Here is a 17172-nt window from a genome sequence, read left to right as displayed (position 1 = left end):
TTTCTACCACTCTCTGGGTGAAGCAGAACTTCCTTATGTTCGTACAGAATCTATCCCCTTTCAGTTTTAGAGAGTGCCCTCTCGTTCTCCCTACCTTGGAGAGGGTCAACAACCTGTCCTTATCTACTAAGTCTATTCCCTTCAGTACCTTGAATGTTTCGATCATGTCCCCTCTCAATCTCCTCTGTTTGAGGGAGAAGTTTCTCTAATCTTTCGCTGTATGGCAACTCCCCCAGCCCCTTAACCATCTTAGTCTCTCTTCTCCGAACATTTCCTTCTTCATGTATGGCGACCAATGCTGGACGCAATACTCTAGTTGAGGGCACACCATGGCCCGGTACAGTGTAATGATAACCTTCCCCGATCTGTTTGTGATCCCCTTCTTTATCATTCCTAGCATTCTGTTTGCCCTTTTCGCCGCCGCACATTGTATGGACGGCTTCATCGACTTGTCGATCATAATTCCCAAGTCTCTTTCTTGGGAGGTCTCTCCAAGTACCGCCACGGACATCCTATATTCGTACATGAGATTTTTGTTACCTACATGCATCACTTTACACTTATCCACGTTGAACCTCATCTGCCATGTCGATGCCCATTCCTCGAGCCTGATTATGTCACTTTGCAGGTCTTTGCAATCCCCCTGTGTCTTTACTACTCTGAATAACTTTGTATCATCCGCAAATTTAATCACCTCACTCGTCGTACCAATGTCCAGATCGTTTATAAAGATGTTGAAGAGCACAGGTCCAAATACTGAGCCCTGCGGCACCCCACTGGTGACGCTCTTCCAGTCTGAGTATTGTCCATTTACCCCATTCTCTGTTTCCTATGCTGCAGCCAGTTTTTAATCCACGTATTTCACCCTCGATTCCATGGCTTACAATTTTCCGAAGTAGTCGTTCATGTGGAACCTTGTCAAACGCTTTCTGAAAATCCAGATATACAATGTCAACTGGGTCGCCCTTGTCTATCTGTCTGTTTACTCCCTCAAAGAAGTGCAGCAAGTTCATCAAACACGATCTGCCTTTGCTAAAACCGTGCTGACTGGCCCTCATCAGCCTGTGTCCGTCAAGGTGATCAATGATGCGGTCCTTTATCAGTGACTCTGCCATATTTCCCGGTACCGAGGTCAGACTCACCGGTCTATAGTTTCCCGGATCTCCCCTCGAACCTTTCTTGAAGATCGGTGTAACATTCGCCACCTTCCAGTCTTCCAGAATCTTTCCCGATTTAATCGACAGATTGGTTCCCGAAGCTCTGCTGGCTGAAGATCTCTTCCTCTAGGAAGGAAGGGGGGATTTGGTCAGAGATGTTTGGAGGTTGCATAGAAGAAAAACTACACTGGCACTGGTATGGTAATCTTTGTTGTTTGTTTTGAATTTTAAACTAAAAGAAATAAAGTGGAGGGAGGGGGGAGTGGCCAAGATGGCGGCACTAGTCTGACAGCGTTGAGAATGCTCAGGTAGCAGTGGAGGTGCGCGCTGCCCGACCGAGAAAATGGAAAAACCTTTTCCACGCTAAGATGCTACATACGAAAAGGAAGGATAGTGTGAGGGTGCCTACCTCCCCAACCCCCTCGTCTGCCCTCACACAGCATACACTGGAGCATTACCTGTCAGCAGTTTGCTCTGGAATGGGCGATTTGACTCCTGCTGCGAGAATAAGTAGAGAAGGCTCATTCTCGCTGGAACAGGAGATCTCGCTCTCGCCCACACTGGATGTCCCACCTCCCTGTCTGGCTGAGGCACCTGCCCTGGAAGTGGAAGGAAGAGGAACCGAGAGTGCACCCGATCCAACCACAGAGGAAGGCTTCACAGCAGATGAGCTTCTGCCAATGCAGACCAGCATTGGGGATTTTTCCCCTGCCAGAGAGGACACTTTAGTTGCAATCTTCAAGATACTCCAGAAATTGGATATTTTGCCACGATGAAGACAACTGAAGAGGCAAAGGCTCTTGGAGCCAAATTGGACAATTTAAGTAAAACTATTGAACAGTCAAATACTGAAACTAAAAATGTAATTGGGAAACTACAAAATGAGGTCCCATCAATACAAGCTTACAAAATAGCTACAATAAAGGATAGTGAATTGATACATCGATAAATAATATCCCTGGGAGCATCTTTCCTATTAGTATATCCTTGCAAATGTATAGTGAAGTATGTATTTTTTCTCCCTGGCCATTTAAAATCCTTTCTGGAACTGAAAAAGATAGCCTGAAGTTGACGAAGTGAATTATAAGAAAGCAAACCTGTGTTAAACCTTTCCTTTAATATTTTGCCTTATTGATTAAGAAATTTACTTCTCATATATTCTGGCCTTGACTCCCCCTTGTTATGTTGTGGTCTAAGTAAGGATATACAATTATTCTACTTTTCATTTAAAATGATAATTTGTAAATTTTATTATTGCTCTATTTCTTTCACAAGAAGTCTTATTTTCTTGTATCTGTTGTTGAAAATTATATTAAAAAAAAAAGAAATAAAGTGGAAATAAAGAAGTAAGAAATAAGAAAATGGGTAAATAAATGGAGGCAGGGGTATGGAAAGGAGCATGGCATGGGGTGGGGTGGGGTGGGGCAGGGGACCCAGTGGACTTGTGTGCCTAGGGACCCTCGATGAATTAATCCTGCCCTGATCACATTGCATTATGGGACCTGCAGCACTGATTTCAGTGGATAGAATCATGGACTACAAATGCTATACTGTTTGGGTGAACTTTCGGAAATAATCCTCCTTCTTCACATCAGAAAAAAGCAAACGTTGGCAAATATTAGTACGGGTGGATAGGAGACTGAAAGATAGCTCTGTCCAACCACCTTTCTGTCTCCAATCCCCAAAATGCTTTCATGTTTTTTTCTTATATATACTGATATTTGTCAACGTTTGCTTTTTTCTGATCTGAAGAAGGGTTACCTTTAAAAGTTCATCATAATATGCATTGAGTTAGTCCAATAAAAAAGGTATCATCTTATTTCTTTTGTTTCTTAAACTTACACCCCAAGTGTAGCATTTGTAGTCCATGATTCTATCCATTGAAATCAGTGCTGCCCTGCCTCATTCTGCCCCCTGTCACATCCTGTTCCGCCCCCACAAAAAACCTCATCGCTTCTTCCCCAAGTTCGGGCCACGTCTGGAAGGCCTCTGAACATGCACAGATGCAAAGTAGTGACATCACACACATGCATGCATGCGTGTAATGTCATTGCATCACATCTGCGCATGCTTGGAGGCCCTCCAGATGTGGCCCCAAGCTCAGGGCCTTCCGAAACCCAAACAAACTGCTGGGTTTTGGAAATCCATCTGGGCACCCGGCCAGTCCTCTAAAAAGAGGACATGTTTGAGTTTTTGCCAGAGATCTGGTAACCCTACGCGTATGTGTAAATGCAAACCTTTTCCCAACCCTAGCTATCAGGAAGGCCCATGTTTATTCTAGATCAGGGGTCTCAAAGTCCCTCCTTGAGGGCCGCAATCCAGTCGGGCTTTCAGGGTTTCCACAATGAATATGCATGAGATCTATTTGCATGCACTGCTTTCAATGCATATTCATTGGGGAAATCCTGAAAACCCGACTGGATTGCGGCCCTCAAGGAGGGACTTTGAGATCCCTGTTCTTTATAGAGTTACACATGTACAAGCTGTATGTGTATAACTTCACCCACATAAACATTTATTTCTGAGTGGAAAGAAAAACACTGCTTTACCCAAAGAAATGCCTTTGATCATCCTGGATTGCCTAAAGGTCGTCATGTCATGCCTAAAGGTCGTTTTTACCATGTATTGTGCCACTAATATTTGCATGGCTGAGGTTTTGGAGGAAAAATAACTCACACAGACACAAAATTTGAAATCTATGCATGTCCTTTTCACTCCTGACCTAATACCCCCTCCCTGCACTCCCACAAGCCAGAGGAACAGCTGCTATGAAATGGCACCTACTAAACCACGATTCCAAGGGAAATTTTCTAAGCCAGGGGATCTTGGTGCCTAACTCCCTTGTTAGACATCACCTTATTAGACACCATTCTTTTGACATTTTTCATCCCTGTGGCCTGGCAGAGTGTTTACTAATTAAGCTGTCATCCATACCAATAGCAACATCAGGTTTCAGGTTTATTTAAAATTTGATAGTATCGCTTATAATACTTCTAAGCGATGTACAATTTAAAAATTGGGATATGATATTACAAGTTAAGAACATATACCAAAACAAATAAGCAATACAGGTTGGGACAATTATTTTTCATCAGATTAAGGCAGACCTGCTATTTTTATAGGTATCAAAATTAAAGAACAACTTCAAGTTGACATAACAGAAAATAACCTAAAACACATATTGTTGTTTTAACTGAGTCTTTTGTATCTGATCTTCACCTGTACTTCCTTGACATCCTCCACATGCTATATTCTCTTTCTCCTGCTGTTTCTCCAGCAATTGAATATCCAAATAGAGGACATAAGAATACGTCCTGTTCTGTCTGCATACCGGAAGCGCATTCCAGTGACAGAGGGTCAGGTGGAGGTGAAGGATGAAGGCAGCTGGAAGCAGATTTGCAACATTGACTGGACACCAAGGAACTCCCGGGTCATCTGTGGGATGTTTGGGTTCCCCAGCGAAAGGAAATACAATAACAGAGTCTACAAGTAAGAATAACTGGATATAACAAATTGGTGCTTCCCCACATTTTAAGCCGTGCTGAGCAAGTACATTCTAGCTGATGCTCACAGAGCCTAGTTGAAGTCATTCTTACTGTCAGGTTTGCTTCTATAGAATTGCAGAGTTGTATGAATTTCCTTCACAGCAAATTTTAGTGATAAGAGAAGGGAAGCAATCACAGAAATGTCTGTGCTAGGTTTAGGAAAAACCGTATCCCTGATGCTGGACTGAAAAATCAACCTGAATCGGACTTTTGGCTATATACGCCGAGTTGGATATTCAAAAGCTTTGATTTGTATGGGGAAGCTGCTTGATCAGGGGTGGGTAACCACAGTCCTCAAGAGTCACAACCCAGTAGGGGTTTTCAAGATTTCTACAATGACTATGCATGAGATCTATTTGCATAAATGGAATCAGTAAATTAAATTAAATCAAATCAATCTCATGCATAGTCATTGTCCAAATCTTGAAAATCCAACTGGGCTGTGGTCCTCGAGGACTGGGTTGCCCACCCAGTACTAGATGGACAAGTGCCCTATCTACCAATTTTTAGAAGTACCATCTGGATAGTCCCGCTGAAAATTCTTACACACCACTTCAGTGCTATCCAGATGGTGCCCGGGCAGAGCAAGCATGGACTGTGGGCATTCCACCTACTTCTATGGATAGTCAATGATACCCAATGGAACCCACAACTGGGCCTTGATATTTGAGCACTGATCCAAGATGTTTGCCAGACTAAATTGGCTAACGAGCCAATTAGTGCCATGATTGGGTTCTAATCAGCACTAATTGATACCAATTTGAATTTGCATTCATATCTTGCTATGTGCTATTCTACAACATGTACCCAAATCCCATGGTGTGCAATCCAAAAGTGGCCGTGGCCTAGGAAGGTCAGGGGTGTTCCTAAAAATGGTACATAGTGCTAGATTCACTAAAGATACCGACTGGATCGATGTTGACCGAATCTTTGGCCGATTCTCCAGCAGAGATCGATGCAGTATCAAGTTTGCATGCAAATGGATTTGTTTGGAGGTACAAATCATTTGCATGCAAACATGACCGATTAATCGCTCAATGAACTATTGACACATGCGCAGAGTCCTAACAACAGTGACAGGGGACGCAGCCTCCTGTCACTGCTGTTAGGGTTTCTTTTTTATTAATGATACAGATGTTGTGTGTGTGTACTACACATGCATAAAAAAAAATAAAAAGCCCCCTCCCGGCGCCAGGCACTCACAGCCACTGAACCCATAAAAAAATGGCAGGAGGGATGCCCAATCCCTCCTGCCACGCAGTACACCCCTGCGACATAGTCCTCCCCTGTGCCAGGCACCCCCAAGCCACTGCCCCCGAACAAAAAAAAAAAAAAATTGCAGGAGGGATGCTTACTCCCTTCTGCCACCAGATGCCCCCCCCACCCCGAACCTCCCCCATACCTTTTTAAAAAGATGGAAGCAGGAAGTTCGCTCTGAGGTTCGTGCTTCAGGCCGCCAGTCCTAAATGATGGGCCTTCCCCTCCCCATTTGTTTTTTTGGAATAGCCAAACAATGTTAGTGCATCAATCGCTTGGCTACTTTGCATGCGGTTTTAGATAATTTGCATGACCGGATCGGAAAATGGGTGATCAAGGGAAAAAACACGTGGTGGGCTGTTTTGTGCATCAGGTCGGTAAAAGTGGTCATTGCTAAAGCTGTGAAAACAGGTTTAGTGACAATCGCTGACTTTAGTTTATCTAGCACTTAGTATTATAGAATACTGGGGATGTGCGGCCAAATTGGACACCAGGAATTATACCTGGTTACAACAGGCATATGTCATGGCGTCCAAATTTTGGAACCAAGTTTGGTAGTAAATGCTATTCTATAATGGGCATTCATCTTGTAGACTATAGTGGGCATTGTAGACTATAATGGGCATTGTAGACTAGCATTGAGTGCCAAATTTTTGGGAATGCCAACTTTTGGATCGTATTTTCTTAAAACCAATATAAATTATCAGAAAGTCTTTAGTGCAATATTTCATCCTTGCATAATAGACAAAATGGTAACTTTAGTCATTTTAATTCTGTAACTTATCTGCGAAGCTCTGTGTGTGTCATATCTTATTTAGAAATAGTCTATCTTTATAACACATCCCCCTATAATAAACCTTAATTATTATTAAAAAAAAAAACTGGACATGTAATTTAAAAAGTAATTTTTAAAGGTATATCTAGTGCAATAGGTGTGTCATTCTGGACAGCAGGGTGTTCTCCCTATGCTCACGAACCATGTAGAATGAAACCACTCCAGTTTTTAAATTCTTCCTCCTTCTCCAGAGGGCTCTGCTGCTCCCTTTAGTTTTTCCTTTTGCATGTGAGCCAGAAGGTGTCTTTCTGATCTGCCATGTATATTTCATTATTTTCGGTGTTTGTTCATATTTTTTTGTGGATTTTGGTGCACCAGAACTCCTCAATGTAGGAATAAGCTCTGCCTGCATGGAGAAGAAACAGACATGGGTCTGCAGCTGGCAATTTAATCCCTTGGGGACCTGTTTGGCCAGCATGCAGAAAACTAGGTGGAGCTCAGGGTCCGTATTCTTAGTAGCTTAGCTCAGCTACTGAATTGCAGGTGCTTGAGTATAGGCTTTTAGGCTCCTACAGGGGGCTCAGCAGGGCTCTTCAGGGTGCTGGCTGCTATTTTGCCTCCCCCCCCCTTCACATGCACGGTTTAATGGGGGTTGAGTTTAAGTCCGACTTCGGTCTGACTGGAAGCCCAAGGATTTCAACACTTAGAGAACTGACGGATTGAGGCAAGGATTCTTCTCCCAGATCCAGCTACTTCTTGGAACTGAGGCAGACTGCATCATCTTAAGAACACATGTGAGTAAAGGTTATTACAGCCTGTGGACAAAATTGGGGGGGGGGGGGGGCGGGGTCTGAAAGAGCTGTTTTTAAAAGTGTTTGCCATTTCCTCTAGAGTCCATTAGAAGTGATGCAACAGAGGAAAGGCCTTGCCAGGGTGGCCATGAGCAGTATGTTTTCAGCACTGCCTCTGTTTTCTGGCTGCTGTTTTGGTGAGGGAGGGACAGTGGGGGGTACGCAGCGCAGGTCCGCTGCTGCTGCTTCGGGAATGGATGGAGGGAGGGGGGTTCATGGCTCAGGACCGCTGCTTCGGAGAGGGCTGTAGGGAGGGGGCTCGCAGCTCAGGACTGCAGCTGCTTTGGGGCTGGTAGGAGAGTTGGGGTTGAGGCTCAGGACCACTGCTGCTGCTTCGGGGATGAATTTTTTTCCGGTGATTATGTATGCTGTTTGGGTGAGAGTGTCGGTTGCTTAAGTACCGGTTAATTGGGATTCTACTATATTAGCTATAATATCCTGCACTCCCAAGCTCAAGTACTTGTAAGATTTTAGACCTATTTTTCCAGAATATGTGCAGTGAATGTTCAAGAACCTGTGAGGTAGGTTAATTTGTATGTTTTAGTTACTCTGGAAACCAGACTTCTTGATGATTCACCAGGGCCAGAACTGGGGACCATTAATACCGTGAGGTCTCTGTTAGTCACATTAGAGCTATAAACTATGGAAACATCTAAATCTTTCAACTCACTCCATGTTTCCTAGAAATGCACAAGAACATGTCTAATAGGAAACATTCAAAGACTGTAGTCTGATCCTTAGCCATTCACTATTAAAGTGTTCTGTTGACTGCTCTATACAATACATAATCTATCTGGATTTATGTGATTGCCTGCAAACAATCTCTTTCAGCTTTGCCAGATTCTCCCCTCCTTTCCACCCCCCCCCCCCCTACACACACTAACACTCTTATATACTTCCAAGAAGCAAACTTAGGCTTTTGATGAGGTTAACACATAGAGGATCAAGCACAGCTGCAGTATTGCTAAATGATAATTTAAAACTCTTATGGGGGGAGTGTGCAGGCCCCAGAGCCAGTGCAAACTAATATCCCTCCCTCAGGCAAATCTTCAGCCTCATGGCCCCTACCCCCACTCCAAATTAATGTTTAGGCTTATTCCTCAAGAACTAAAATCATAATACCTCACTAGTATTCCTAGAAGGGTCTTGCAAAAATGTAATTTGACATTACTAGGGCTGAATTCAGTTTGCCACTACCACAAACAGGCAAATTCTATATAGTCCACCTAAAGTTAAGCACCCTACATGAGCATGCCTAGTCGATGTAGGTAGGGTTACCAGATTTTTGGGAACAAAAATCTGCACCCTTGGCCCTGCTCCCAGGCCTGCCCTGTTCTGCTCAGCCATGCCCCGTTCTGCCCCAACCCCGCCCCCTCAACCTGTTTGCTCGTCGGGACAGCATCTGCGCATGCTGTGGTGTGACACAATGATGTCATGCCCGACGTCACTCATTGCTAGAAGCTTTTCAAAACCCGGACAAATAAGAATAGCCATACTGGGTCAGACCAATAGTAACATTGTAAATGACAGCAGATAAAGATCTGAACAGTCCATCCAGTCTGCCCTATAATTACATGCATTACAATTTCATGATTATATTACAATGTCTCTTTTCTTTGTTGTTTATGGGCCATAGACCTTAGAGATCTGCCCAGTACTGTTCTTAGGTTTCAACTACTGGAGTTGCCATTGAATCTCACTCCGGCCCATCCAAACCATCTCATCATTTGCGGGATTCAAACCGTGAAAGTTTGCCCCGCACTGTCCTATGTGACAAATTGCTGGGCTCCCATCGAAGCCCTCCCAAGTCCATCTTAAACCAAATTGCCATATATGGGACACAGATCATGCATGTCTGCCTGGTACTGGCCTTAGTTCTTCAATTTATACCATTCATATTCTAATTAGATATCCTCTGTGTTCATCCCATGCTTTTTTGAATTCTGGCATTCACTACCAATGGTTTAACACAAAATTAAAAACCAGGATGTTCTAATAAACTTCCTAACATTCACTTTACAAATTCTATACTCAAAATGTTCTTATTTTATTTTATTTTATCATCTTTATCTCTTTTTATAAAAATTACATCATAAAGTGCAAAGTGCAATTATGTGCAAAAGACAAAAGACAAAACTGGACTATGACAATAGTCAATCCATACTGTTCATATAAAACTTCAATTGGTCTTTTTTTTATAGTTCATCCAAAAGTATAATTCATAAGTTCAATCCAAAGGAAATTTATAAGTTAATCGGCATTTACCTCTGTCCTTTTCACCAATCAAAATATCTTCTACTACCGCAGCCAGACAAGTTATCTCGGTGCGTGATTCACAGTGTTCCAAATCCACTAAGTAAAACAATGTTATATTCTCCTCATAAAGCAAACTCTATCTTCCATTTTCATTAGCTGCCATTAGCCTCCTAACGAAAACGGAAGATAGAGTTTGCTCTATGAGTATGCAATATGGATTGAGTACTGCCGTAGTCCAGTTTTGTCTTTTGCACAAAATTGTACTTTGCACTTTATACTTGTAGTAAAATATTCATTTTAGATAGAATATGTTAGAAATCATGTAATTTTTATAAAGATAATAAAATAAAATAAGAACATAGAATTCACTACCAATGGTCCATCTAGCCCAGTATCCCGTCTTCACAGTGGCCAATCTAGGTCACAAGTACCTGGCAAAAACCCAAATAATAGCAATATTCAGTGGTACGGAACCGGAGAGTGCCATTAAAATTGTCCTGTTAGCACCCAACTCAAAACAGACTATCTTGAAGGTGTTCTATGGCCAGTTAAGTATTGATATAGTCAACACATAACCAGCCATAGTAACCACATAAACAGAGTCACATAAAAGTCAGTCCTATCTTTATGTGGTTCACCATAGCAGATTAGGTACAGTACTGAGTATTGCATGTAAATGGCTATGTTCTCGCTGGTTCCATAAACCTGGAAATTCAATGCTTTAAGCCCGGACATTTTTACACTGCTATTTAGGCATGGCCTTTTAAAGTGAGACCCCTTTATATTATTGCTTTTTAAGTGCCTATTTTCCTTTACAAAATAGGCTCCTGTGGTAGCCAAACATGAATCCTCAACAAAAACAATTACTCAGAGAGCTGAAAATGAAAAGAAATCACTTTACTTATATTTACGAAAATGTAAAGCTTGTTTATTGTACAGAATGTATAACGTAAGAAAAGAAATTCTCAAATTCAAGTAATCATCTTGTAGCCATGCCCTCAGAGGAGCCTCCATGCTCCCCTGAATAGGAACCACTGTCACAGTTTACTGGCATGAGCTCTTCACATCTCCAAGTAGTGCTACTTTTCCCTGGTCACTAGGTTCAGGGTGAAATTCCAATGCAATATTCATAGGGTGGCCTGGATCATAGAGAGGCGCTGCAAGGACTACAGGGACCAGACGGACTCCATTTGACCAGCAGAGGTAAGAACATCTTCGGACACCGACTAGCCCGCCTACTTCGCAGGGCTTTAAACTAGGTAAGTTGGGGGAGGGGACCTACTCATATACTGGGGTGGAAAGGAACTATCCTGATGGGACGAGTCGACACTCAGATTCCGAGGTAAGGACCCAATATGCAAACAGTTCTCTTGGAGCCACACAGACTCAGTCAGGAATAGCCTTACAGGGACTCAGCAAACACAAAGTGTGGAGGGCCATGTATGTTAATGCACACAGTTTAGGCAATAAAATTCTAGAACTAGAAACTGAAATAAGGGATGCCAACCTGGACGTGGTGGCAATATCCGAGACTTGGTTCACTGACGCACATGGGTGGGATATGGCTATACCGGGGTACAATCTACTTCGTCAGGACAGAGAGGGCAGGTTAGGTGGAGGGGTAGCACTATACATTAAAGAAGACATCAAAACTACCAGGATCACTGATGTCAAGTATACCGGGGAGTCCCTCTGGGTTAACCTGGCACGAGGTAGTAAAAAATGCCTGTATCTTGGTGTGGTATACAGACCTCCAAGACAACCGGAAAACATGGACGCAGAATTAATTGAAGACATAGAGAATATAACTCTACGGGGTGACACTGTGCTGCTAGGGGACTTCAACATGCCTGATGCAGACTGGAACACATTTTCAGCAGCAACCAGCAGCAGCAGGAGGCTTCTGAACTCCATAAAAGGAGTACATCTCAGACAGATGGTAACGGAGCCCACTAGGGCCCAGACGATCCTAGACCTGGTACTCACAAACGGGGAAAGCATCTCAGAGGTCTCGGTAGGAGATACGCTAGCCTCCAGCGACCATAACATGGTATGGTTCAACATTGGGAAAGGATCCCCTAAATCAATTACAAAAACAAAGGTGCTCAAATTTCGGGGCGCCGACTTCGCACGTATGGGAGATCACGTTCATCAGACGCTACATGATCAAGCAGAGACCGGCAATGTGGAAACTATGTGGTCGTACCTGAAATCATCCATACACGAAGCAACTAATCGCTACATAAAATCAGTAGATAAACGGCAAAGAAACAACAAACCCCAATGGTTCACTGAAGAGATCTCACTCCTCATTAAGGAGAAGAAAAAAGCATTTCTTTCCTACAAACGCACCCAGAGAAGAGAAACTAAAGTAGAATATAAGACCAGATCTGCAGTGGTCAAAACAGCAGTTAGGGAGGCCAAACGTCGAGTGGAAGAAACTCTGGCAAAAAACATTAAAAAAGGGGACAAATCCTTCTTTAGGTATATCAGCGATAGGAAAAGGAACACAGACGGTATAGTACGCCTTAGACAACCGGACGGAAACTACGCGGTGGCGGATTCAGAAAAAGCAGAACTACTAAATGAATATTTCTGCTCAGTCTTCACCTGCGAAGCACCGGGACACGGACCACAGTTGATGATAATACAAGACGTGGATGACCCGTTTCAGAATTTTGAGTTCACTCCTGGGGACGTCTACAACGAACTGGCAAGGCTAAAGGTAAACAAGGCCATGGGACCGGACAATTTACACCCAAGAGTGCTCAGAGAATTGAGAGATGTCCTGGCAGAACCGTTGGCGGTGCTCTTCAATCTCTCACTAAGTACGGGGAAAGTTCCGTTGGACTGGAAAACAGCCAACGTCGTTCCTCTACATAAAAAGGGTTGCAAGGCTGAGGCTGCGAACTATAGACCGGTAAGCCTCACCTCAATAGTGTGCAAACTCATGGAAACACTAATTAAGTATAAATTAGATACGATCCTGAACGAGGGAAATCTCCGGGATCCCAGCCAACATGGATTCACCAAGGGTAGGTCATGCCAGTCCAATCTAATAAGCTTCTTTGACTGGGTAACAAGAAGACTAGACTCAGGAGAGTCCTTGGACGTCGTGTACCTGGACTTCAGCAAAGCGTTTGACAGCGTCCCACACCGCAGGCTGCTGAACAAGATGAAATCTATGGGATTAGGAGAGACTCTAACTGCATGGGTTAAAGATTGGCTTAGTGGCAGACTTCAGAGGGTGGTGGTCAACGGTACCCTTTCTAAAATGTCGGAGGTGACCAGCGGAGTGCCACAGGGTTCGGTCCTGGGCCCACTCCTCTTCAACATATTCATTAGGGATCTGACTCAAGGGCTCCAAGGCAAGGTAACTTTATTCGCTGATGACGCCAAACTATGCAATGTAGTAAACGGCTATAATCTTCAGGATGCTATGGAGCAAGACCTGCGTACTTTAGAAAGTTGGTCCTTGATCTGGCAGCTGGGCTTCAACGCCAAGAAATGTAAGGTCATGCATCTCGGCAACGGAAATCCTTGCAGAACTTACACCCTGAATGGAGAAACTTTAGCCAGGACTACGGCAGAACGAGACTTAGGAGTAATCATCAGTGCTGACATGAAAGCAGCCACTCAAGTGGAGAAGGCTTCATCTAAAGCACGGCAAATGATAGGTTGTATCAAGAGAAGCTTCGTCAACAGGAAACCTGAAGTCATGATGCCACTGTACAGAGCCATGGTGAGACCGCATCTGGAATACTGTGTTCAATTCTGGAGGCCACATTACCGTAAGGATGTGCTCAGAGTTGAATCGGTTCAGCGGATGGCCACCAGGATGGTCTCGGGGCTAAAGGGTCTCCCGTACGAAGAAAGACTGAGCAAATTGCAGCTCTACACTCTCGAGGAGCGTAGGGAGAGGGGAGACATGATTGAGACATTTAAGTACATCACGGGACGGGTAGAGGTGGAAGATGATATCTTTCTTCTCAGGGGACCCTCGACCACAAGAGGACATCCGCTCAAGCTCAGGGGAGGGAAGTTTCGTGGAGACACCAGGAAATACTTCTTCACGGAGAGAGTGATTGAGCATTGGAACGAGCTTCCAGTGCAGGTGGTCGAGGCACGCAGCATCTCAGACTTCAAGAACAAATAGGATACCTATGTGGGATCCCTACGAGGTCATGCCAAGGGATAGGGTCACTAGGACTGAATGAGCGGGTCAGTAGAGTGACAATATAATTACAATTATTCTTTAGGGGGTCAGTAGACTTAAGAGGGTGGGTAAATAGTGTGGGCAGACTTGATGGGCTATGGCCCTTATCTGCCGTCATCTTTCTATGTTTCTATGTTTCTATGTTTCTAAATACTGAAAGTAACTCAACAAGTCAACAATCTTACTGACTGTCTTTCAGAACTTGGAGACACCAGGTCAGCCCCCCTTCTCAATATCCCCAAACAAGAAGCTGTTTCTGACTGGTTCATTTGTTTTGAATATTAACCAGAATAATGTTATTGGGTTTTGCTATTCCTGTTGAACAGGAAATAAAGACTTTGAGTATGGTTTTGGCTGTCTTCTTTAGCTTTTGATTCATAGATTGATCGAGTGATTAAAAGAAGGCCTAGTATAAGCTAAATTTGGTTCAGCAGCTTAGATCATATTTGAGACCACATGATTTTCAGACAGTAATGCAGATGACAGTTCTTACTTAGTCATGTTGACTATTATAATGCAATTTATTCAGGCCTGCCAAAGAAAGCAGTGAAAAGGTTACAGTGAACTCTAATTTTGGCTATAAGGGTTGTAACACACAGTAAACTTAGGGATAAAGTTACTGCATTGCTCTATGTCTTGCACTGGCTCGCTTTGGAGAACCAGATAAAATTTAAGATGCTGTGAGCGATCTTTAAGGCAATTCATTGAGCCTAACTATTTGAATGAGAAATTGATTTTAGCTTCTTCAACCCAAATTTTGCATTCCAATTTGTAAGTGAATTTGGTACTTTTTCTGGAGCTGCTCTAGCTATGTAGAATTCACTCTCAACTGAATTTAGAAATGACGAAAAGCAGCTGCCTTTTAGGAAATTCTTAAAAAATATGCCAGGTGATCTTCAAAGCAGGTTAACCAGCCAGGAACAGTTAACTCGTTTCCATTCGACTATCTGGTCATTTTCAGCAGCACTTAACAAGTTAAGTGCTCATTTCCATCAGTCAGCCAGATCTTCTGTTTCACACATTACATCACATACCATCCTTGTCGCGTTCCCACTTCTTGTCCCTTACTCCCTTTGCTGTAAATAAAAAAATAAAGCTGAACTACTGATCCTTAATTCTATAGAGCTATGCATCCAGCTTTGCAGCTAGTGCACGATGTTTTGTATGCAATTTACAGAATCGGGTCAATTACACTTGTAACTTAACTGGTGTTAATGACCAATTGTTGACTATAAATGGCTTTACTTGGTGCTAACTATTACCAGTAATATTAACAGTTATGCACTTACCTGCCCCTAGTCGGTATTCTATAAAGTTAGCATGCAAATTCCAGCACATGCAACTGCGAGGGGGTGTGCCCTGACAAGGGCATGCATAGGTCAGAGTAGAGTTACCATATTTGAAATGGTAAAATCTCGGGCGCAAGGCCCCACCCCGTTCTACCTCAAATCCCGCCCCATTCCGCCCCCTTAGACCCGCCTCCGCACAGCCTCATCTCTTCTTTCCTGCTGGGTTTGGAGGGCCTCCGAACATACGTGGATGCATGTGACATCATCCACACATGCTCAGAGGCTCTCCAGACGCAGCGGGGATTTCCAGAACCCAGATAAACTGCTGGGTTTGGTAAGTCCATCCGGGCACTCAGACATATTCTCTAAAAAGAGTTGACTACAGTTGGCTCCCAAGAATTTTTTGAAGGAATTGCTGACAAATTAGTTGCAACTAAGGTTTTACATCATATTCTAGTGGGTGATTATAATATGATTATGAACCCTAGTATAGACAGAATTTCAAATGCCTAAGGCCAGGACCACCCTTTCTGACATAATGTCACATTTAGATCTGAAAGATGCTTGGCGTTGTCTTCACCCAACCAGTAAGGAATTCACTTTTTATTCATCACCTCACTGCTCATACTCATGCATAGACATGTTTCTCATCAGCCACTCTGTCAATTCATGCAATATGCTTCCATCGAAGAAATCTCGATCTCTGACCATGATGCCATAACTTTAACTTTAGACAATATTGCACGAGTGCCTGTTTCCAAACAATGGAGATTTAACTCCAATCTCCTTCAAGAATTGGACTTCAAAGAACATATTACCAACACCATTAAATAATTTTTCCAGTTTAATAAACCTGAGGATACTAATTAGATAACAACATGGGATGCCTTCAAGGCGTACATCAGAGGTGTGATCATCTCATTTAATTCCAAAATGAGGAAATTAAAGGATGTGGAAATTAAAGCGCTGGAACAGGAAATCAAGACCAAGGAGCTTGAGCACCAACAAGATACAAGAAATTTTAATACTCTCTTGGACCTTCAAAAATTTTGCTTCCAATACAACTCCATCTTAAGGAAAACCATGGCTCACTCAGTCTTCATCTTAGAAGCCAACTATTAGTCTGAAAATAATAAATCTGGGCATCTCTTACCAACTTACTTGCAAAAGAAAAGCGAAAAAACCAATTGATAAACTTATCTCTTCTACCGGTGACACCATTTCCACTACCTATGGAGATCTTAAATGAATTTTAAAAATATTAAGAAAAACTATATTCCTTTGAGCTGACTGACAATACTACTTCGCATACCTTTCTAGATGAAATCGAACTCCCGAAGCTACCCTTTGAAGATCAAGACCAGCTTTCCATACTCAATTTCAGAAATGGCTAAGAACAAATCGCCTGATCCAGATGGATTCACAGTTGAATTCTACCAATCTTTCCAAAATACTCTAGATTGCTAAATTTTCACATAAAGCCTCTAATCTATGTTGGCCTGTGAGAAATTAGTGGGTACACTACCCCATATGGGTTTTCAATGCTCTCTGCTTACAATATACTGGCAGAGAGTTTGGAGCACCATTTCCTCCATACTAAAGATCCGAGAACCGTTAAATTTCAAAATTATTGTGTTAGGAGGACAAGGTCTCACACAACCTCTAACGAAGCCCAATGCTTGTTTACTTAGGTCTCTTTTTACTAAGCTGCGGTAGCGTTTTTAATGCGCGCTGCAGATTAGCGCACGCTAACCCCTGCGCTACGTGGAAAACTAATGCCAGCTCAATGGAGGCATTAGCGTCTAGAGCGCGTGGCAATATAGCCG

General features: G+C 43.0%; 1 protein-coding gene across 3 annotated transcripts in view; it reads left to right on the top strand.

The window, feature by feature from the left end:
• Positions 1 to 17172, top strand: part of LOXL2 (lysyl oxidase like 2) — a 177135-nt gene that overhangs the window by 70184 nt on the left and 89779 nt on the right. For all 3 annotated transcript variants that reach the window (XR_004539830.1, XM_033948229.1, XM_033948230.1), the window contains exon 4: positions 4435 to 4646. Coding sequence is in view for 2 of the 3 variants with exons in the window: in XM_033948229.1 (XP_033804120.1) it covers positions 4435 to 4646 (212 nt within the window). In the remaining variant the exon portion in view is untranslated. The remainder of the gene's footprint in view (positions 1 to 4434; positions 4647 to 17172) is intronic.

The sequence above is a fragment of the Geotrypetes seraphini genome, chromosome 6 (assembly GCF_902459505.1).
Source record: "Geotrypetes seraphini chromosome 6, aGeoSer1.1, whole genome shotgun sequence".
Classification (NCBI taxonomy): domain Eukaryota; kingdom Metazoa; phylum Chordata; class Amphibia; order Gymnophiona; family Dermophiidae; genus Geotrypetes; species Geotrypetes seraphini.
This window is presented reverse-complemented; position numbering and strand designations above follow the sequence as displayed.